Raw genomic sequence first — 22605 nt, 5'->3', positions numbered from 1 at the left:
GAAACCCCTCCGCTAAAATAAATAAATGAATGAAAACTTTTCTTTCAATCAAAATAGCATAGAGTGCCTATGCGACCAAAAAAAAAAAATGACTCGCAGTGGGCAGGCTCAAACATGAAAATAAGAAAAATAGTTGTAGTTTGATACAAGGGGCGTGCAATAAGTCCAGTTGTCTGATCTAGCTGAAATTTTGCATGTGCAATGATTTATATCTCTATGGTTATGTGGCAAATTAAAGCTCTACGCCCCATGGGGAAATATTTTTTCTCTTCCTGCTGAACAGTGTGCAACCGAGACCACTGAATGGTTCAAAACTGCAATCGAAGCGCATGTTCCCATGCGGAAATTCTATAGCAAGCCCCACTCTCCCCAATGGTTTACTTCGACTTGCGCAACTGCCATTGCTCAAAGGCAGCATGCATTCCGCAGGTTTAACCGACATAAGTCCAGTTCAAACAGACAGAAGTACATAGAAGCTAGAAGTAACGTTAAGAAAGAAATAGCGACAGCTAAGAGGGAATTTACGGAAACCACTAAAAAACGCATCGAAGCACAAAAACTAGGAACTCGTGACTTCTGGAAAATCTACAACAGTGGAGTAAATAATGGGCAATCAACAATTCCCCCACTAACTAACAATCACGAGGTTCTTTGCTCAGCAACCGAGAAGGCTAACATGCTTGCCTGTCGATTTGCCTAAAACTCCACACTGGACCCTCTAAACCACCCCCTACCTCAATTTCCTATGCGGACAGACGCCACGTTAGACGATCTGAAAATCACCCCTGCTCAGGTGCATGCTATCATAAAAAACCTTGACACTTCCAAAGCATGTGGACCCGACCTCATCCCAGCTGTGCTATTAAAAAAGTGCTCAGCCGAAGTAGCTCCAGTTCTCTCCAATCTCTACAACAAATGCCTTAATGAATCTTGCTTTCCGAGCTGTTGGAAAACTGCTTCTGTAGTACCAGTATTCAAGAATTCTGGCGAAAGAACTGACCCATTAAATTATCGCCCTATTAGCCTCCTCCCACTTTTTGCCAAAATATTTGAGACCTTAATTAACCATGCTCTAGTCCAGCACCTTACAGATGCTAAACTTCTGACCGACCATCAATATGGATTTAGACAAGCCCGTTCCACGGCAGACATCCTCACTGTAATCTCTGAACGCATATACCATTCACTGGACAAAGCGGGAGAGGGCAGAGCGGTAGGTCTAGATATATCTAAGGCTTTTGACAGGGTATGGCATGAGGGTCTCCTCAGGAAGATTAGATCTTACGGTATCACTGGTAGAATACTTAACATAATTAAATCCTTCTTAGATAAGAGAAAAATCCAGGTTGTCCTCGACGGTCGTACATCTAAACAATATGATATAAATGCGGGAGTGCCCCAGGGATCTATCCTTGGACCTCTGCTGTTCCTGATATTCATAAATGACCTCCCCGACAAAATTGCCTCTGAGATGGGTATATATGCTGATGACACCACACTCTATAGCAGGCACGACAGGAAAACAAATGAACATATATCTAAAGTAATGGCAGAAACACTAGAGGATGACCTCCAATCAGTAGTGGAATGGGGACAAAAATGGATGGTAACGTTCAATGCCACCAAGACAAAACTGGTTTCATTCAATAATTACAAGAAACCTTCTCTACCACCTATAGCAATGGCCAACGACTCTTTATCTGAGAGTACGTCTCTCAAGCTCCTTGGCCTAACGTTCACAGGAAACATGAGTTGGAACAATTACATCGAGGGCATTGCCAGGGCCGCTGCAAGGAAGGTGGGCTCTCTCTACCGTGCTAGAAAACTTCTAACACCCGAAAGTATCCTGTACCTCTATAAGGCCACTATTCGCCCATGTATGGAGTATTGCTGTCATATTTGGGCCGGTGCATCGGCTACTAGTCTCTCGCTCCTTGACAGGGTTCAAAAGAGAGTCGCAAATCTGATAGGCCCTAAACTGGCATCTAAACTTCAGCCTCTGTCCCATCGTCGAAACGTTGCATCCCTCTGCCTGTTCTACAAGTATTATAATGGTGAATGCTCTGAAGAACTGCAAGCACTTGTGCCCCCACGACGTGAACACCCTCGACAGACCCGACAAGCTGCAAAATCCCACCCCCACACTGTAGAGATCCCTAGATGTAAAAGATCTTTCTACTCCAGTAGTTTCTTCCCCAGAATAGCTAGACTTTGGAATTCCATTCCAGATCACTGCTTCCCCAACTGTACTGACATGCATAAGTTCAAGTGCAACGTGAACCAACATCTCGCTGCCCTAATCCCTACATAGTACCCCAGTAGATGTTTCCCCTGATAGTAGCCCCCTACACCAAAGTGGCAATGTGCCTTGTTTGGGGTGAAAATGTAATAAAAAAAAAAAAAAAAAAAAAAAATTGTGGTGTCTGTTTTACAGGTGTTTGAACTGAGTCAGGTGTGAAATGGAGCCTGTTGAATGTCGAGCAGTGATCTGGTTTTGTATTTGAAAGGATGCACACCACAGGAGACTTTTGATGAAATGAAAGAAACTTATGGTGATAAGACCCCATCATATGACCTTGTAAAACATTGGCATCGCGAATTTAAACATGGCCGGAAGTCTGTGGAAACAGCTCCCAGACTTGGTCGGCTCCTCCCCCTTCTGCCATTGATGAGGCATCTGTCTGTCAAGTTGAGGCTGCCATTTTGGAAGATCGGCACATTACTATTTGCCAAATAGCCCAAGATGTCAAGATTAGTACAGGGTCTGTGGAAACTATCATTCATGACCATTTGCATATGCATAAGGTGTCTGCCAGATGGATTCCCAGGTTGCTCACACCATTCCAGAAGCGAGAACGCGTCGAGTGCTCGAGAATGAATTTGGAGATGTGCCAAGAAGATGAGTCAAAGTTTTTCAAAAGATTGATTACACAGGATGAAACCTGGGTCCATCACTATGATCCAGACACCAAAGCCCAGTCAATGCAGTGGAAGCACTTGAATTCACCACCTCTAAAGAAGGCAAGGGTGCAGCCTTCCGCTGGCAAGGTCATGCTCACAGTCTTCTGGGACCAAGACGGAGTAGTGATGACAGATTTCGTGGCAAAGAGTACCACAATTACAGGAGCCTATTATACTTCAATTTTGAGGAAACTAAGGGAAGCTATCAAAATTAAGAGGCAGGGCAAGATCAGCAAAGGTACCCTCCTCTTGCAGGACAACGCTCCGGTCCATAACTCGCATGTCGCCAGATCAGAAGCACGGGCATGTGGTTATGAAATTCTTCCCATCCTCCCTACTCTCCTGATCTTGCGCCCTCTGACTTTCACCTCTTCCTAGCCATGAAGTTGTTTTTGAAAGGAAAGCGTTTCCCAGATGATGCAGCCTTGATTTCTGAAGTCACGTAGTGGTTGGAGGACCAACCTGGGGTGTTCTACAAAAACGGTCTCCAGGGCTGCATCAAACGATGGGAGAAATGCATAACTCTGGGTAGTTCTTATGTAGAGAAAGACTAATAACTGTGCCAAGTTTCGTTGCTCTACTGCTATGGGAAGTGGTACCAGTTCCGATCTGGTCAGATGTGGATGACAAAAGTTTTTAGCAGACATAAACACACACACACACACACACACACACACACACACACACACACACACACACACACACACACACACAGACGGCTTTCCTTTATATAATAGACAAACATGGATACCCAGCGTTGCCTGGGTGGACATGAAGTTCGGTTTGGACACAGCTGCTATACTAAGGATATTGAGCAATCTCTAGAAAAAAAACAGAAGAAATTGGTGACAACTTTCCCAACAGCCCCCCCCCCAATAAAAGAATTAAAACAACTTTTCTTTCAATCAAAATAGCAGTGAGTGCCCATGCAACCGCAAAAAAAAAAAATCAGCCGCAGTAAGCAGGCTTGAACTTGGAACCCTGACGACTTATAATGTCATGACCCTTCAAAATAACGTTTTTAAGCATGCTTTCAATTGCTACGCATGCGTGACTTGAGAAAATGGCATTGCAAAAAGTGACCCTCCTTGCAAGAAATGATCTAGTTGACCACCACAGAATTAATCTTTTTTTCTAATTTTCAGATATTATGCGTCCGAGGGATCACTCTTTCAGATAGTTTCGACTTGGTCCGATGCGGCTGACAAAAGTTTTTAGTGGATATATGAACACATGAACACAAACACATGCATAAACACACAAACAAAATGACGTTTGAAATTTATATAATAGTTTTCTTGCATTAATCTTTCCTGTAATAGAAATTGTGTTTGCTAAATGACAGCAGAAAATGTAGAAAAGAAAAGACAAGCATAATTTTGTAGGTCGCTCATTGATGAACGTATGCCGTTAATTTGCATATGTACACAATTGGTCGAGTGGAGTTTTTTTGTTGGACAGCTTAGAACGAGAATGGTTGGTTGGTTGTTTTTGTTTTACGGCATATCAACCTTTTTCAGGTTATTTAATGCCGAATCTAGTTATTTTGAGGAACGATTTTTAATGGAATATATTTTTTTTTTTTAAAGTCAGATTCTATTTAACCCATAGTTGGGACCCTAACAGGTACTACCATTCCGGGTCAGAGTGGATCTGGGAGCAATGGCAATTAAAGGGTGGCTCCACACTCCCCAAGGCCCGCAAGGTGGGGCCTCATCATCGGATATAGTTTTAGGTCATATCCAGGACCAAGAACGAGAATGAACAGTGAAAGATAATATTGAATACATGAGGATTTATTGCAAGTTGAGGAAAAAAAAGGAAAAAAATACTTTCATGCATTGTATCGACTAGCCTGGGTGCCCGGCGTTGCCCGGGTGTTTGAAGATGTATGTTGTGCAAAATAAAAAAAAAAAGTTGTAGTAGGCAGGCAGCCAGACTCGAACCTGTGACACGAAGGCGGAAAAGAAAGTGGAGGTGTGTATAAGGGTGTTGGTTGAGCAAAAAAAAAATAAATTAAAAAAAAAAGGAAAATTTCGAGTGCAAAAAAATAGGAGTAGTAAGCAGGCTCAACCACCTGTGATGCCACAATTGCAGTAGGTGCATTAATAAGACCGTTTTTTTTTTTTCCTCACCTCCTTTTCCTCTGGCGTGTATGGGTTCGAGCCTGCTTCTTTTTGTTTTTTGCACTCGCAATTTTCCTTTTTTTTGCTTTTGCTCAACCAACACACTTACACGCGTCATGGGTTCGAGCCTGCCTGCCTACTACAACTTTTTGTTTTTTGCTCAACACACACTTACAAACACTAAGCAACGCTGAACAACGCCGGGCACTCAGGCTAGTCTCTAATATAATAAAATAGCGCCATTTTTTCCCCCCTGCTACTTCTGACAATATATGGTTATAAGTAAACACTTTCTATACACAACTTTTATGTTCACCACTTCCAGATACTATTAAAGCATGCTCCTAGCCCACAATACATACATTTTGCCCTGCTTTATAGTCATTTTTTTTTCTTGTTTGTCACACTCTCTCAAATACGTAAGCCCACTGAGAGAGTATCAAAGGTTTTTCCTTCAATGCAAATTATTCCTTCTCCATAACCCAAACTCACCGCTTCATTTTAATTACGGTTACTTTTTCGTATGTAATCAGTATTTACCTTTATGCATATTACATTTTTATACATAGTACATTGCGATTACAGTTGTGCTTACTGAATAGTCCCTTATTCCAAATTATTTATTGGAATAACGGTTTACCTCTTACCATGCCTCTCCACTATGTGTGTTACAATTGCATACACTTGCTTTCAAGAATAGCAGATTGTCCAAGAACGAACATGTATCGTTTTTCTCAATATGGCTGCTTTTGCTATGTCAACGCACACTTCTCTATGGATAGAGTGTTATTTACGCTTTCTTTTCATCTTTTCCATGTGTTCTTACATTTACTTTTTATTTTTAGATTTATTCTTTTCCACATAAATATAACAGGTTTCTTTTGCATGTAGTAGGATTATTGTTTCCATTATGGATAAGGTTTCCCTGCTTTTTGAGTTTCGCTGACTTCTATACAAACATTGACATGCATTCACTATTTCATCCTTTAAATGTTTTCTTTTTTACTTAGTTTTTCTTTAATTATTTCTAGTTGTATGTGTTGACTTCTATTTACCTTAGTTGTGTAAGCTGACGTCTCCAATCCTCACTCAACATCTGGAAGCAGAAGACAACTTCAATTAATCATCGACATTGCTTCTCTCTTCTTTCTTCATTGTGTCTTCTTTTCCATCCAAATGAGAATTATAGAACATTTGTATGGATAAAGAACCACCACCAATTATAAACTTATATACACATACACTATAGTATTCACATATATACACTTATAACCACTGGTTTACAAACGGGAGTAGTTCATAACTTCTACTAAATATCCTGTAGAAGCCCCAATTGATGCCTACCTTAAACCCAGCATACAATTATTTCCTGTTCATTTATCATTTCTCTTAATCTTGCTACGTCCACTCTGAGTCTTCTGTCACATATAACATTTGTGGTTTCAAGAGTATCCATTAGAGATTTATTGTCCATATAACAAATGACAGGAGGCAATTTATCCAAATGAAATATTTCACAAATAAGAGAGGCCGCAGGATATCCTGAATCAGCTCCTTCAATCAACGAAAGGGTTTCTGAAGCCAAAGGACTTTTTGTTACTCTTACCAATCTTTTAGATAGTCAATTAATAGGAATATCTTTTCCATTGTCCCCTTTCACAAATACAATATGGCCACCATGTGAGGATCCGTCTGGTATACTAGCATAGGTAGCATCAGAATAGACAACCACACTCAAATTCCTGAAATCACCCAAGTCAGGGAAATAAAGACCAAGTTGCTCCCTTTTAAGTTTTGCAACAGCTTTGTTAGCTTCACAAAGTAGACTGACCTTAGGCTGTTTTCCAGTATTACAAATCATGCAAGTCTCAAAACTTAAATCTGGTTGCGTTTGAGACGCAACCCATAACAACTGACTTGCTAGTTTCTTCAGATCAGCACGTTTCTTAATAGTAAGGTGATTATTCTTTCTGATACATCTCTCTCTCTCTCTGAACAACAATTGGCTTCACACTGTCAACATATGCATCTTGTGTAACCTGAATTCCAGATGAGTTTTATGATACATCCAAACCGACATACTTAAAAGATCCACAGTTATGGGTGTTAATCTTAAAACGTCGCATGAGGCCAGCAATTGAGATTGAATTGTAGATCACCACAGAAAGCAAAATCATCCACATGAGTGCACAGTATGCCACTTAATTTGCCATTGCAACGCATGACACAAAAACAAGGCATTATCAAAGACACTACGAGCACCTCCCAATTCCCAAAGAACTTCCTTTACCTTCTCATACCATGACCTAGGAGCATCATTTAATCCCTAGATGCACCTCTTCAGTTTCCAAACCTCATTACGAGGACAAATATCCTCTGGAGGCCTCAAGAATACCTCCCTTTCCATGGGGTTACCTTGTAAAAATGCAGCAGAAATGTCCAACAACTGAAACTCCCAAGAATTAATAGCAGAAACAAGAAACACTATCCTAAGACTTTCCCTAGTACATGTAGTAGAGTAGAATCCTCCTCAAATCCTCTAGCAACTAAACGAGCTTTAATCTTCCTTTCACTGTTCTTAAACTTCTCAGTCAATATCCAATGAGATGATACAGTATTCTGTCCAACAAATGGAACTACTTCAAATATATCATTTTTCTTAAGATTTTCTTAGCATCAACCATATCTTGTGATAATTCCTGGGTTTTGGTCAAAAGAAGAGCCTGTTCTGGAAATGGCAATTCACACCATCCTTCTACATGATCCCAATTTACGCAGATGGGCTCTTCATGTCCATCAATATGCACATTGATTCAGTCTCGATACTGACCCGTTTGTTTAAGCTGTCTACTCAGAACTTTAGCCTGACTCCATTCAGTCTTATCCTTTTAAGCTTTGCAGGGAAACTTCATTGTACTTCATCAGGCCATTATTGTATTCCCTTAAACTTCACACATTTTGGATTAAACAATGTTCTAAAGACCTCGATAGTTCTTTATACAGAATCATTGAAGGCATTGTTGGAAAATGATAAGTGGAAGAAAGCAGTTAAGCTTCATAAACAATTCAATCATGCTTCAAAGGAAAAATTGTGCAAGCTGGTCAGGGAAAGTAAGGATTTTTGTGATCGTGATTTTCTTCGATTAATTGAGAAGTGTTGTAATACTTGGCGCAGTTGATAGAGACGTTGAATCTCTATGGTTCCAGGTGAGATTTGTCTGAAGATAGTAGTTTCAATCCTACCCAAAGCTGGCCAGAGGCTTACTTGGCCAAAACGTGGTGAGACGACAACAACTACGGAAGGCAGTAATTGCAGTGAATGCAGTCAGGAAATTCAGAGTTCCTATCCGTCGCGGTTACCACCTGACGAAGACCAGAGGAATAGTTGGTCGAAACGTTGTGAGAAACAACTAAGAAAATATGAGGATAATGGTATATATTATTTAATTGGAATTCCTCGAGATGAGCATTATTTATTAATTTTACTTGGCCAAGAATGTGGTGAGACGACAACAACTACAGAAGACAGTAATTGCAGTGAATGTAGTCAGGAGATTCAGAGTTCCTATCCGTTGTGGTTACCACCTGACGAAGGCTAGAGGAATAGTTGGCCGGAACGTTGTGAAACAACATTAGAAAAAGATGAGGATTATAGTCCGCAATAAATAAAAATTAATTGATAATGCTCATCTCAATGAATTCTAATTAAAATAATAAGTACAATGAAGTTTCACTGTTTCATCTAATATATTAGCAGAATCATTGTTAAAATCCAGTACTAGCTGTGCCTTTTTCATAGAAGATTTGCTAAGGAGAAGAGGTATCTCATTACTAACAACGTTGGCTTTAATCATAAGTCTGCCCCCATTAATAACAACAGGAAACTGAACCTCTTGATAAGACATCACTTCAACCCCATCACCAAACCTAAACTTTGTATTTACATTTGATGCCTTGACAAGTGCTCTATCTCCCTCACTCAGAGTATCATAAAAACACCTCAGCCAGCTTTCACCTGCAGCAGTTCTAGTACATGCACTGTCCAAAACACGCATACCCAATAATTCCTTAACCAGGGTGCTCATCTCAGGTTCAGAATTCAACAGTACAATATTGATCTCTTGAGTAGGTTTATCACGAGACTGAGGGCAATATCTGGCCAAATGCTTTACTGAATTACATTGGAAGCATCTCCACAGTCTACCATCTTTACCAATTGGATTAACCTGCTGATAACTATATGACTCAGAGGGGTTATGTGAAGGTGCTTTACTGCTTGAAACCTTTGATCCATCACCAAATCCTCTGCTATGGGAGTTTCTATTGAAACCACGACCACGCCAGCCTCCATGTCAGCTAGAGCATCCTCATACTAAGTTTTCATAACAGGTTCAGCCTTAATACATGGGGCACTACCACCACCACCACCACCACCACCACCACCACCACCACTATCTGTCCCAGGGTCCCCAAAGATTTTCAATATAGAAGCCTTCATGTTTGCGTAAGTCATCCCTTGGCAAGTGGCACAAGCCAGTCTCTCATTCTCTGTAAATATATTAGATGCTATCAGAAGCATGAATGCTGTGCGAGCCTTTCCTAGTCTCACACAAACACACATTCACATTTCAAGCTATATTACTTGTCATATACATACGCAAACACAAACATACACGCCCATGTCCACACACGTAAATATTTTTACATTCGCGTACATACACTCACACTCACGTGTATATATACACACACACTAACGTACACAAATGTACTCACACACGCGCACACGAACACACACATGGACGACGTCACTTCCTTTCTAAGGAAATACACACATGCGCAAAAGACCACCGGAAACGAGTATAAAAGAGAGAGCAACAAGCGGTTTCTTTCTTTTAGGCCCAGCTTTCGACCGACCGCGTGCCTCACACCATTTACTACTATGTGGGACAAAAAGCTAACAGACCATACGTACACATTCACACTCTTTCTCTCTCTATCTACTACTGGTCCCTGAGAACACCTTCGCGTAGCTGACTGCTAACTGATGTCAACTCTCTATCCTCTTCTTTGTCTACACGCGGGACTATCGTTCCCATTTTCCACTACATCACTCACTTCTTTTCCCACACGCGAACAAACGATAGTGACACGAACTTGAGATGAAAACACATTTCTTTTTTCCTTCTACAATACCAGTCCTCTACAAACGATGGTTACACCCGTGCGGACATGAACACATGTTATATCTAAAACATTCATTCTTTCAACAGTAAATAAACAACGTTTATCTTATCCATCAATTGAGTCTTTGTTTCCTTCAATTCCATTCGTTTCATTATTTTCTTGTAGCGAGTTAGGGTATTTTATATCCTAGTCCGCAACAATGCCAACACTCCCTGGGGCACTATAACCGACTGTTTTTCAAGCTTATGCTGCAAATACTCAAACTCCACCAAAACATCAGTAATGCTAACACCAGAGGACCTTTGATAACTATAAAAAATTTTCAGAAGCAACAAATGTCTGAGTATCTTTATCTTTAAGAAAAATTGTATCAAGTTTCTCAACAATACTTTTAACACCATCGTCTTTACCAATCACATTCACAGGATCAAGCTCCCTAACACAATCACGAGCATGTCCAGATAAAGTCAAATACACTGCTGGACCTCTTTTCTTAAGTTCAAGATTAGTGAACAGATCCCACACTTTAAGGTCCTCTTTCCACTCAAGGTAACTCTGCTCATCTAAAAAGATTGGGGGCGTCCTCAAATTCTGTAGAGCCTTGGAAGCCTGCTGAGATGCCATTGTCGTATGGAGACTTAAAGGAAGGTGATGTAACTGTAATACATTCAAATTCACTACTGCACCAGCCTCCGGTTCTGCTACCATGTTGATTTCTATTTACCTTGGTTGGGTAAGCTGATGCCTGCAATCCTCACTCAACACCTGGAAGCAGAAGACAACTTCAATTAATCATCTACAGTATGGAGGTGAGAATATTAAATTACAGAGTTTTACACGATATGAAATCTTCTGTTTATTTTGTTGGTGGGTGAAAGTACAGAATGGGTTTCTCAGATAAACTTGCTTCCTTTCTATTTTTTTTATGTTTGTTTTAATTTAGTTTACATACACACTCTCTCAAAAAGTTTCCAAAGCAATCTGAAACTGCTTGTTCTGAATGTTTAACTCATACAAATTTTAACTTGCACAAATTCTAACTCGTACAAATTTTAACTCGTGCAAATTTTAACACGTGCAAATTTTAACTCATGCAAATTTTAACTTGTACAAATTCTAACTCGTGCAAATTTTAACACGTGCAAATTTTAACTCATGCAAATTTTAACTTGTACAAATTTTAACTCGTGCAAATTTTAACCTGTGCAAATTTTAACTCATGCAAATTTTAACTTGTACAAATTCTAACTCCTACAAATTTTAACTTGTGCAAATTTTAAAACGTGCAAATTTTAACTCATGCAAATTTTAACTTGTGCAAATTCTAACTCGTGCAAATTCTAACTCGTGCAAATTCTAACTCGTGCAAATTCTAACTCGTGCAAATTCTAACTCATACAAAACTCGTACAAATCTTAACTCCTAAAAAGACATGATACATGTCATCAATCAATTCCTGTTTAACAAAATTCCAGTTCTCTACATTCTACTCCCGATAATTACCATGCTGTACAATACCACATAGAATTTTTTAATTCATTAGAATTACCATATATGCCACCATAAAAATTTAAGCTAAATGTTGGCTGCCCAGGAATCTTGATTCCTCATAACTATATAAGGAACCTAATGAGAAAGAAACCATCATATTAAGTTAAGCTTTCTTCATCTTCTTGGATGAAAATTCCACCCATGCCCACACCACTGGCATCAATTTGTAATTTAAACTGTTTGGAGAAATCTGGGATAACAAGAGCTGGACTTCCAATAAGAGTTGATTTGATGTCATTGAAAGCTTTATGGCAGGAATCAGTCCATTTGTATTTTTCATCCTTTTTTTTAGGAGATTGGTGAGAGGACTTGCTAATGTTGAAAAGTTTTTACAGAATCTTCTATAAAATCCAGTCATACCGAGAAATCTCATTAGTTATTTTTTATTTGTTGGGACAGGATATTTTATTATAGCATCAACTTTTGCCGAGATAGGTGTTACTTGACCCTGACCGACAGTATGACCCAAATAGTCAACTTTTGCTTGAACAGAAATAACTTTTGTTGATATTGACACACAGGTTGGCATTTTGTAGTTTAAAAAATTTTTTTTTTATAATATCTAAATGTTCTTCCCAGGTGTTATCGTACACGATCACATCACGTCGATGTAAACTTCACATCCATGAATAACCTGTAATAAGGAATGCATTATTCTTTGAAATGTTGTTGGAGCATTTTTCAATAATTCTTCGAAAGTCTGTCACAAATCTGTAAGTTCCGTCTGGATTAGGTACGAGAATGCATGGTGAATTAACATCTGGAAAACGAGATATCTGAACTATATATATTTTCTCTTTTCATAGGATAAATGTTTAAGTTTGTTATTTAGGTTTAATAGGACTTCTGAGTTTTTTTTTTTTGTTTTTTTTTTACATAGGCGTCACCACTTATCAAGGGCGATCGGCCACTCAAGGATAAGGGTTGGTAAATGTTTCGTTTAGGTCCACCTCCACAATTTTCTTAAAAATGACGACATTTAATGGTTTTCGACTATGCTGAATACGAAAATCGCATTGAAATGTTGCAGAGATAAGTAGTTATCAAGATAGAAAAAAATGCATTATGCACGGTAATTTTGGCGGCCATTTTTTTTACGCGCATGCGCGCGCGCCCTAAGCAATCATAATTTTACACGAAGGAAAAAAACCAAGATGGCCGCCAAAATTACCGTGCATAATGCATTTTTTTCTATCTTGATAACTACTTATCTCTGCAATATTTCAATGCGATTTTCGTATTCAGCATAGTCGAAAACCTTTAAATGTCGTCATTTTAAAGAAAATTGTGGAGGTGGACCTAAACGAAACATTTACCTAAGGGTTAAAGAGTGTAGAGTAGTCAAAAGGACAATATAGTAATCGATAGTAATGGAAGTTTGGTAAATTTGTTAACTTAAGTGGAACGGCTCATCAGAAACTTGTTCACGTTGGACTTGAAGACAACCATATTATAGACAGCTGGAAAGCAGGAAAACGGAAGACAATTCCACAGGCGTGCAGTTCTAAGAAAGAAGCTTTGATCATGGAATCTATGTTTAGGTTTAGGCACAGATAAAGAATGGGGAAAATTATTGATAATGTTTTCAGCTAGTCAAGTGTTTCTTGTGAAAGTTTGGCGAAGGGGGACCATAGATTGAAGCTCAGTCGAACACTTTCCATGAAAATAACGATAAAGCAGAGACAAACTCACAACATCTCTTCTGTGAGATAGAGGTTGCAGCGAAGAGAAAAGGACATCTCCCACCAGGCCACGAAGTCTATTTTGAACCCTATCAAGGCAGTAGTTTCTTAATTGATTGCTGTAACCTATGCCTTTCTCTGTAGTAACTAAGCTTGTTTCATTGTCTAACTGGGTGTTCCGTTTAATAATATCTGTAATATTTTTTTAAAGTAAAAACTTGCCTTGTTTTTTTTTTTCTACACCATTCCTAATTGTAAGGTTTTAACATAATAATGTGACATTTTCTGGTTTTCTTCCTTCTATCTGGAGTGCGTATAATGTAATTTACATCATTAATTTTCTGTTCAATTTCATATGGTCCATAATATTTTGCTTGTAAAGAATGATTTGGAATTGACAAAAATACTAATATTTTATCTCCTACTTGGAAACTATGATGTTTACTATTCATATTGTACCTATTTTTCATTCTAACTTGTGAATTTTTAAAGTTTTTCTGTGGAAGTACTTTATTTTTTAAAAGACGTAGTTCTGTATCTTTTTGTTGTTCTCTTACAAGTTGATTTTGTAATTTTCCTGTGTTGTTTTCATTATGTAATGTACTACTATCTAAGTTTTTATTTATAATAATAGGTTTTTCTATGTCATGTGGTATGAATGTTTCATTTAATTTTAATAAAGTAGTTGGTAATGAAGTGTTTTGGTTTTCTAATACTTGTTTCTTTTTCCTAGCTCTAGTTAGTACACATTTTGGGTATAAGGTTTTATCTTTTTCCTTATTTTTCTCCGTTAATTTTACATTATCTGTAATTAATGGATCTGGTATTACTTTATTATCTCCTAAATCGTTCCCTAAGAAAAAACAACACCTTTCACTGGTAGAGTAGGACGAACCCCAACTATGACTAAACCCTTTATTTAGTTTGATTATATGTAGATTTTGTGAAGTGGCACTTTTGTGACACTTGAATCTATTCCCTGTAGCAAGACATAATCTCCCGTGAAGGTCGAGTCAGATATTGATAAAACTCTTTTTAGCAATAATGTTTGAGATGCTTCTGTGTCTCGTAAGATTTTTACAGGTGTAATTTTATTAGGGTCTCTTATGGAAACACAACCATCGGATATGAATGGTTGGTATGTATTTAGGAATGGTTCAGAAACTTTTTTATTTGTGTCTGAACTTGAGAGAGATGAGTGAGGGGAAAGGATGAATTTTTATTTGTTTCACAAATGCATGGGGTTTGCAGGTTGTACTTGCTTTGTTATCTCTTTTTTTGCATCCTGCATACTGATATCAGGTGATTCTGTCTACCACAGTACGTGCATTCAATTTTTTTTATTCTTTTGGGAATGGACTTACTCGGTTATGGACATAATTTTTATTAAAATAGTTATGAGGGTAAAAAGTAAGTAATGGTTTTCTATTTGAGTCAAAATTTTTTTTTTTTTTTTTTTAAATTACATTTTCACCCCAGACAAGGCACATTGCCACTTTGTTGTAGGGGGCTACTATCAGGGACATAAGCATCAGGGGTACTGTGTAGGAAGTTGGGCAGAAAGATGTCGGTTCACGTTGCACTTGAACTTTTGGCATGTCAGTACAGTCGGGGAAGCAGGGACCCGGAAGGGAATTCCAAAGTCTAGCTGTTCTGGGGAAGAAACTATTAGAGTAGAAGGCTCTCTTACATCTAGGGATCTCTACAGTGAAGGGTTGGGATTTAGCTGCTTGTCGGGTTTGTTGGGGCTATTTACGTCGAGGGGGCACAAGTGCTTGCAGTTCGTCAGAGCATTCACCGTTAAAGTACTTGTAGAACAGGCAGAAGGATGCAACATTTCGTCAATGTGACAGAGGCTGAAGTTTAGCTGACAGTTCAGGACCTATCAGATTGGCGACTCTCTTTTGAACCTTGTCTAGAAGCAAGAGACTAGTGGCAGATGCACCAGCCTAAATATGACAACAATACTCCATACATGGGCGAATGGTGGACTTAAAAAGGTATAGGATACTTTCAGGCATTAATAGCTTTCTAGTACGGTAGAGAGAACCCACCTTCTTTGCAACGGTCCTGGCAATGTTCTCAATGTAATTGTTCCAACTCATGTTTCCTGTGAACGTTAGGCCGAGGAGTTTAAAAGATGTACTTTCAGATAAATCTAAACGATTACTAGTCATTTTAGTTTTTTTATAACTTTTCCTTAGTGTTACATTATGTCTACTTGGCCTTTTGGTCAAGATCAAAGTGTAGTATCTGTTCTCTGATACATACACAGCGATAGGCAGTGTTGTTCTGGCGACACATTCTCGTGGCCGGCGAGCTTGTTGGGTAGCGTTCTGTCCGCACCCCCACTTTGTCTGTCTTTCTCTGCTCTCCCCCCTCCCCCACGGGGGGGGATCCGAGCTGATAATTTACGACCTTCCCGCGAGGGAGGGTCGGAAACACTTTCTCTCTTCCCTCCACTAACTTCCCACTCCCTCTCTCAGTTCTATCTCCCCTCTTGCCGCCTTTGGCGCCACTTCTTTTTGGCGCCAAAGTCGGCTCCCAATTTGGACGTCGACTCCACGTCACTCATTTTGGTGAATTTATACAGGGAAGAGAGAGCTTTTATTCAAAAATGGACACCCCCAGCCCGGGGACCACCAATACAGATACCCCCAGCCAGGAGGCTACCACAAGAAAAACTGCTCCCCAAGAGGACGGCTCCCCAACAGGGGAAGCAAAAAGCAACGGGGCATACCGCCCGGACACTAAACCAAAGGACGCCCCTCAGAAGGGAGAAAACTCACCAGCAGCTCCCCAAGAGGGCGACTCCCCAAAAAGGGGAGAAAAAACAATGTTGGACGGGGCATCCCGTTCCGGCAACAAAAATCAAGAGGCAGTAGCCCCAAAGGACGATAAGGGAGACAGTGCTCCCCAAGAGGGCGACTCCCCACAAAGGGGAGAAAAAACAATGTTGGACAGGGCATCCCGCTCTGACTACAAAAATCAAGAGGCAGTAGCCCCAAAGGACGATAAGAGAGACAGTGCTCCCCAGGAGGGCTACTGCCCCAAAAGGGGAGCAAATCAAGAAAACGAGGGGGCATACAGCCTAGACCTCCCCAAAACAAAAGGGGCAAAGGCTCCCAAGGACAATAAAGAGGACAACGCTCCCCAGGAGGCCGACTCCCCAAAAAGGGAAGTATTTCCTGGAAGAAGTATAGAGCAGGGAGAGTCGGTCCCAAAGGAAAGCGGAAAGGGAAATGCGCCTCAAAATAGCAACCCTTCCGCCAAGGAACAGCAAAAACAGTCCAACCTCACCAAAGATCCAACACCAACAAGAGGGTCGGCATGGGGGAAGACTGTAGAGAAGCAACTGTCCCCTCAAGAGTATAGAGACTTGTACTTGACCAAGTACAGACAATACATAGAGGGGGCAGAAATTAAACCAGTGCCAGGCGCTTGGGAGGCAATCGAAGACAGAGTGCTCTCCCTCATCATCTCGGATATGCCGGAAAACCGCCTCCTAGGGATGAAAAAGGAAGACATGGCAGGGCTCCTACACAAGCTAAACATCCCGGTATTATACCTGTACCAGAGGAGCTACGCCATGTGGGACATCCTCCTACCCACCAAGGAAGATGCGGAGAGACTCTCCCTACAGGAAATTAAGTATGGGAGAACAAAACTAAAGCCCGAATACCAGGGCAGGACAAGGACCCGGGTGCAGGTATTCAATGTACCTATGCAAATATCAGCAGAAATCCTGGGATCCTTCTTCACACAGTTCGGCGAGGTGGAAAAAATAACCCCAGTGCGGTCGAAAACCGGCATGCACTTGGGCAGCTACACTGTGGCCATGAGGCTAAAGAAAGAAGGCTTCCAGGCGATACCAGCACAGCTGACATTTAAGGAGGCAACTATGACAGTAGTAGTGGAGGGGCGTCGTCCGCACTGCTGGTTTTGCCAAAAACAGGGTCACATGGCCAAGAGCTGCCCTCAAAGGTCAAATCCTACTCAAGTGACACTAAAGGCGGTCCCAACCTCTGAGACAGCACCAGTGTCCAAACAGGCTGTCACAACTCCTGCAACCAGAGCACCAACCCCAGCACCGAGGAAACCCAAAACTGTGCAGGAGCCCAAAGGGGAGGAATGGATCACGGTAATGAGGCGGAAACGGAAGCCCACAATCCCATCTGCCACCGTCCCACAACCAACCCAACAACCGAGGCAGCAACAACAACAGCAGCCTCCACAACAGCCGCAGCAACAGCCATGGCAGCAGACACAGCAGCAGCAGCCAAACCAGCCGTTGAACCAGCCGCAGCAACAACATCAGCTGCCGCGGCCAATTCCACAACCAATGCCACGAAAACAGCAGCAACAACAAAAACAGCAGCAGCAGCAACAGCCAGAACAGCAGCAACAAAAACGGCTGCAGCAACCAGAAAAGCAACAGCATCAACCGGAGAAACAACAATTAGAGGAGCAGCAACAACCAACGGTCCCCACACCAATTGAGACGGGGATCAAGCGAAGAAAACACTGCTCCTCTGAGGATGAATCTGCTAGTGAGAGGGAGAGGAACTCAACCTCACCACTCCCCGGTTCATTCAAAAGAATAAAAAAGAAAAGGAAAGGGGAAGAAAAGGCAGCCCCCACTCCCTGTGAGCATACACCACCTCTAACAACAACACAACCCACTTCCACCCCCATACCACATACTGCACCAACACTAGACACCGCACTAACACCAACACCAACATCAGACACCGCACCAACACCAACACCAACATCAGACACCGCACCAACACCAGACACTGCACCAACACCAGACACTGCACCAACACCAGACACTGCACCAACACCAACACCAGACACCGCACCAACACCAACACCAGACATCACACCAACACCAGACACCGCACCAACACCAACACCAGACACCACACAGACACTCGTCCCCACACCAATGCAAATTGAGCCGCCATCCCAGAAAGAAAAGAATGAACCCGGGAGGGGGAGAGACCCTTCAGATTCTCCCACTTACGGACTCACTCCAACAGGGACTCTCGCCCTCGAAACGAGAGAGGAACTTTGTTCTGTAGACCCCCTGTCTGTGGCAATGGGCGTACCACACCGGCAGAGAAAAAATTTAAAACCTCTGCTGGACTGCCAACAGATAGGGGGAAAAGACGTTAATGTCCCCTCTAATTTCCCGGACGCCCCACGGCTAACAACTTTCGTCAGGCTTCCTGAGGCCTGCAAAACCAACGTGTGGACAATGCTGGAAGCCGCTGAAGGGGCTGGTCCGGGAATTGAACTGATTAGGAAAAATGACCCTTCCCTTGAGGAACTCGCAAAACAATGCAAGGGAAGGGTCCCAGTGTTGGTCCATCCGTCACTCTATAGGGCCCTTAAATTGACTTACCCTTTGGATGTCGGCGGCATTGTGAGAGAAGGTCAGGACATGAAAAACCTGACCACCTTGAGCATTGCACACAACGTCGGTGTCCTTTCCCCGGCTGACTTCGGAGCTGAGTGTAACACACCTTAAGGTAGGTACCATGGCTTTGAATTTGGCTAGTCTGAATGCGAGGGGCTTGAGATCATCGGGCCGGGCGGCTCGCCTCCGGCACGACCTCTTGTCCCTGGGAGTGAATGTCGCTGCGATTCAGGAGACGCATTTCGTTTCCTCTGTGGACTGTCAGGTGCTGGCCCGAGACTTTGAGGTTTTCTCAGCATATGGCAGCCCGCGGGGGAAGGGAGTTTCCGTGCTGGTTAAACGTACCCTGTCGGCGACGGTCGACGTTGTCCATAGAGATGCAGTGGGTAGGCTGGTTGTGGCCGATGTTGCCGTAAAAGATTCTGTGTTTCGGGTGATTGCGGTTCATGCGCCCAGCACCGCTCGTGAGAGGGTCTCATTCTTCAGTCAGCTTGACGCGTTTGTAGATTGTCGGAAGCGGGTAGTGCTAATGGGGGATTGGAATTCCATCTTAGACCCCGACATAGATAAGGTAGGAGGCGGAGCTAGAGGATCGGAGAGGTGCGAGTCCAGCCTGGCTGATCTGATGGCTAGATGCGGTCTGGTCGACAGGTTTCGGGTCGAGCATCCAGGGCGGGAGATGTGGACGTGGACCAATAGTGTTTCCTCCTATCCAAATACTTATTTGGACAGGATGTTAGTTAGGAGAGGCGAAGTAGACTTCTTATCTTGTCCCACGTTCACTTGGCTAGGCCAGACGGACCATAAATTAGTTATGGCCCGGCTGAAGCTAGGAAATAGGCCTAAGTTAGCGGGGTACTGGAAGTTAAACACCTCCCTTCTGGAGATACAAGACTTCCAAGATCAGTTAAGAGAATTGATTAAAAAGGCACTAGTGGGGGCGGTTACCGGGAGTAAGTGGTGGTTAGGTCTCAAAGCCAAGATCAGAAGCTTCTCCGTCAAGTATGCCCAGCGCCTCGCACTAGATAAGGCCAAGACGAAGAAGAAGCTAGAGCAGAAACTAGCCCAGGCTACGGGGGAGGGTGATAGGGTTAGTCAGGAACTAGCTAAGCAGGACCTTCTACGCGAGACTAGCGAGCGTTACGAAGGCCAAGTAGTTAGAGCTAGGCTTAGAAAGATAGGCAACGAAGCAGTCAATTCTGATGCAGACGTGCGCCGTGAGGTTTCTAGGCGTGGCTCGGACAAATACATTGCAAAAATCAAACATCCGAATGGACGCACCCTGGAATCGACTCGGGAGATCTGCGAGGGGTTTCGAGAACATTTCGAGGAGCGTTTTACGCAGCAGCCCGATCTTCCGGTCCTTGAGTTTAGCGACTATTTGGCCGACTCTCCCCGCCTCGAGGCGGCTAGAGCGGCTAGTTGCGAGGGCCGGGTGACGGAGCGGGAGGTCTTTACTGCGCTGAAGCAGGTCAGCTGTGACAGATCGCCAGGACTTGATGGTCTGCCATACGAACTGTACTTGAGGCTGTCGCCCATGTTTCTGCCTCTTCTGACGGATATGTTCAACCATTGGTTTGCTCAGGGATCCATCCCAGGGCAGGTGACCAAGGGAGTGATCACATTGCTGAAGAAAGGTGACGGGCATGGAGGGGAAGAGTTAGACGACTACAGGCCCATAACTCTGCTAAACACAGAGTTGAAGATTTTGGCCAAGGTCCTGTCGAATCGGCTGCAGGTTGTTATCGACGAGTTGGTTGAACCGGAACAGAACTATGCTGTGAAGGGGAGATCGATTCAGAACAACTTGCACCTGATCCGCATGATCCTAGAGGGGGGAATAGATGACGACACGGAAGCCGCGCTGATAAACTTAGATCAGTCCAAAGCTTTCGATAGGGTCGACCATCGTTTCCTGGCATCTGTCTTAGAGGCCGCCGGTTTTAAACCGGACTTTTGCAAGTGGATCTCCATAATGTATCGACAGCCCATGGCTGTCGTGCAAGTGAACGGAAAGCGCTCGAAACCCTTTGTTATCTCTCGGTCGGTTCGTCAGGGTTGTCCGCTGTCGCCCCTGCTTTATGTCCTGGCTTTGGAGCCTCTTCTCCGCAAGCTGAGACATGGGGAGGCAAATTCGGCCCTGCGCGGAATGGCTCTGCCTGGCGGCTCAGCTGCTAAGGTATCCGCGTTCGCCGATGATGTCACGATCTTCGTGTCGGGCTTCAGAGACATTGAGGTCGTGTCGGAGGCACTCACACAGTACGAAAGAATTACAGGGGCCAAGATAAACCGCAACAAGTCGGTAGGACTGCGGTTGGGCGCATGGAGTGGCAACGCAAACCTCCCTGCGCCCTTCAGCTGGACAGATGGCCCGGTCCGGATCCTCGGCGTGTGGTTCGGACCGGGTCTCCAGCTTGACAAGAATTGGTTGGAGGTACGGTCAAAGGTGGAGGCTGCAGTCAATTCGTGGCTTCCTAGGAAACTTTCCTTAAAGGGTAGAGCTGAGGCGTGCGCCACTTACGTCTTTCCTCTCATCCTTTACCGACTGGCCGTACTTCCCCTGCCTGCACAACACCTAAAAGCTCTTGTCGAACTCTTGTCCTCGCTCCTTTGGGACAGAGGAAGACACTGGGTGAGCAGACAGGTCTGTATTCAACGTCCGTGTGAGGGAGGCTTGGGAATGCCGGACTTGAAGTGTCATCGAGATGCTGAGAGGCTGGCCTTCCTGAGCCACTATATGCAGGAGGACCAACCGTGGCACCCCGTGGTTACTGCCGCCTTCCCCGACCTCGTTCTCGACCCTTCCATCGAGAGCCGTCGCAGGCCGCGGGGAGAATCTGCCTACATGAAAGAGTGCCGAGCCGCGCTAAAACGACTACCAAGGTCCAGTGACCTTGTGACTGCTACCCGTAGGGAACTCCACAGGGATCTAGTGAAGGAGGCCGCTGACGACCCGCTATGCGCGCGTTTGGGGTGGCAGCAGAGTGAGATCCGCTCCGCGTGGAGCTGGGCGCCAGGTTCGAGTCATCTGAACAATTCGGAGTTCTCTCTGACCTGGTGATTGGCCCGAAATGCACTTCCACTCAACAACATACAATGCAGTTCTGGGTTTCTGGAGTCGCCTGATTGTCCCCGTTGTGGGACAACGGCTGTGGAAACTACGGATCACGCTTTCTTCGATTGCCGCGAACTCCGCCAGTACTGGTCGTATGTCAGTGGGGTGACGGCTCGCATCGATCCTGAGCATCCTCGCCCAATTACTGTATCCAATGTTGTGGACAACGTGAGGCCGCCGTGGGACCGGGAAAGACAAATGGTCTACGTTACGATTCTGGCCGTGGCGAGAATGGTGATTTGGACGTCGCGTCTGCAAGGTTGCCGGGGGGTGTTGTCTTTTTCTGATCAAGATCTGATCGCGTTCTTTAAACACCAACTACGGGTGAAGATCAGATGTGATAGAAGAAGGCTGCATCGCGCGGCATTTGACAGAAGATGGATACATGTGGCCAGTCTGTGTGTACGAAGAGGAGCCAAATTTGAATACGGGTTCCCCGCCTAGGTGTGGAACGCGCAGTTCTGTAAAGTTAAATTAAACAAGTAGTCTCTCAGCTAGCTGAGTGTGTGTTCCATCCCTCCCCGATTAGGAAGCCTCCAAGATCCCCATCCCCTCTTACCT

The 22605-nt window shown here is 43.2% G+C and overlaps 1 protein-coding gene across 1 annotated transcript in view; it reads right to left on the bottom strand.

Moving 5' to 3' along the window:
- Positions 1–10946: 10946 nt before the first annotated feature.
- Positions 10947–22605, bottom strand: part of LOC145259266 (polyprenol dehydrogenase-like) — a 244249-nt gene continuing 232590 nt past the window's right edge. The window contains exon 9 of the mRNA XM_080117106.1: positions 10947–11036. Within this exon, the coding sequence (XP_079973232.1) occupies positions 11030–11036 (7 nt within the window). The 3' untranslated portion in view covers positions 10947–11029. The remainder of the gene's footprint in view (positions 11037–22605) is intronic.

This window comes from Euprymna scolopes, chromosome 34, assembly GCF_053919585.1.
Source record: "Euprymna scolopes isolate OS-2025 chromosome 34, ASM5391958v1, whole genome shotgun sequence".
Classification (NCBI taxonomy): Eukaryota; Metazoa; Mollusca; class Cephalopoda; order Sepiida; family Sepiolidae; genus Euprymna; species Euprymna scolopes.
Note: the sequence above shows the minus strand (reverse complement) of the source record. Positions and strands in the feature narration are given on the sequence as shown.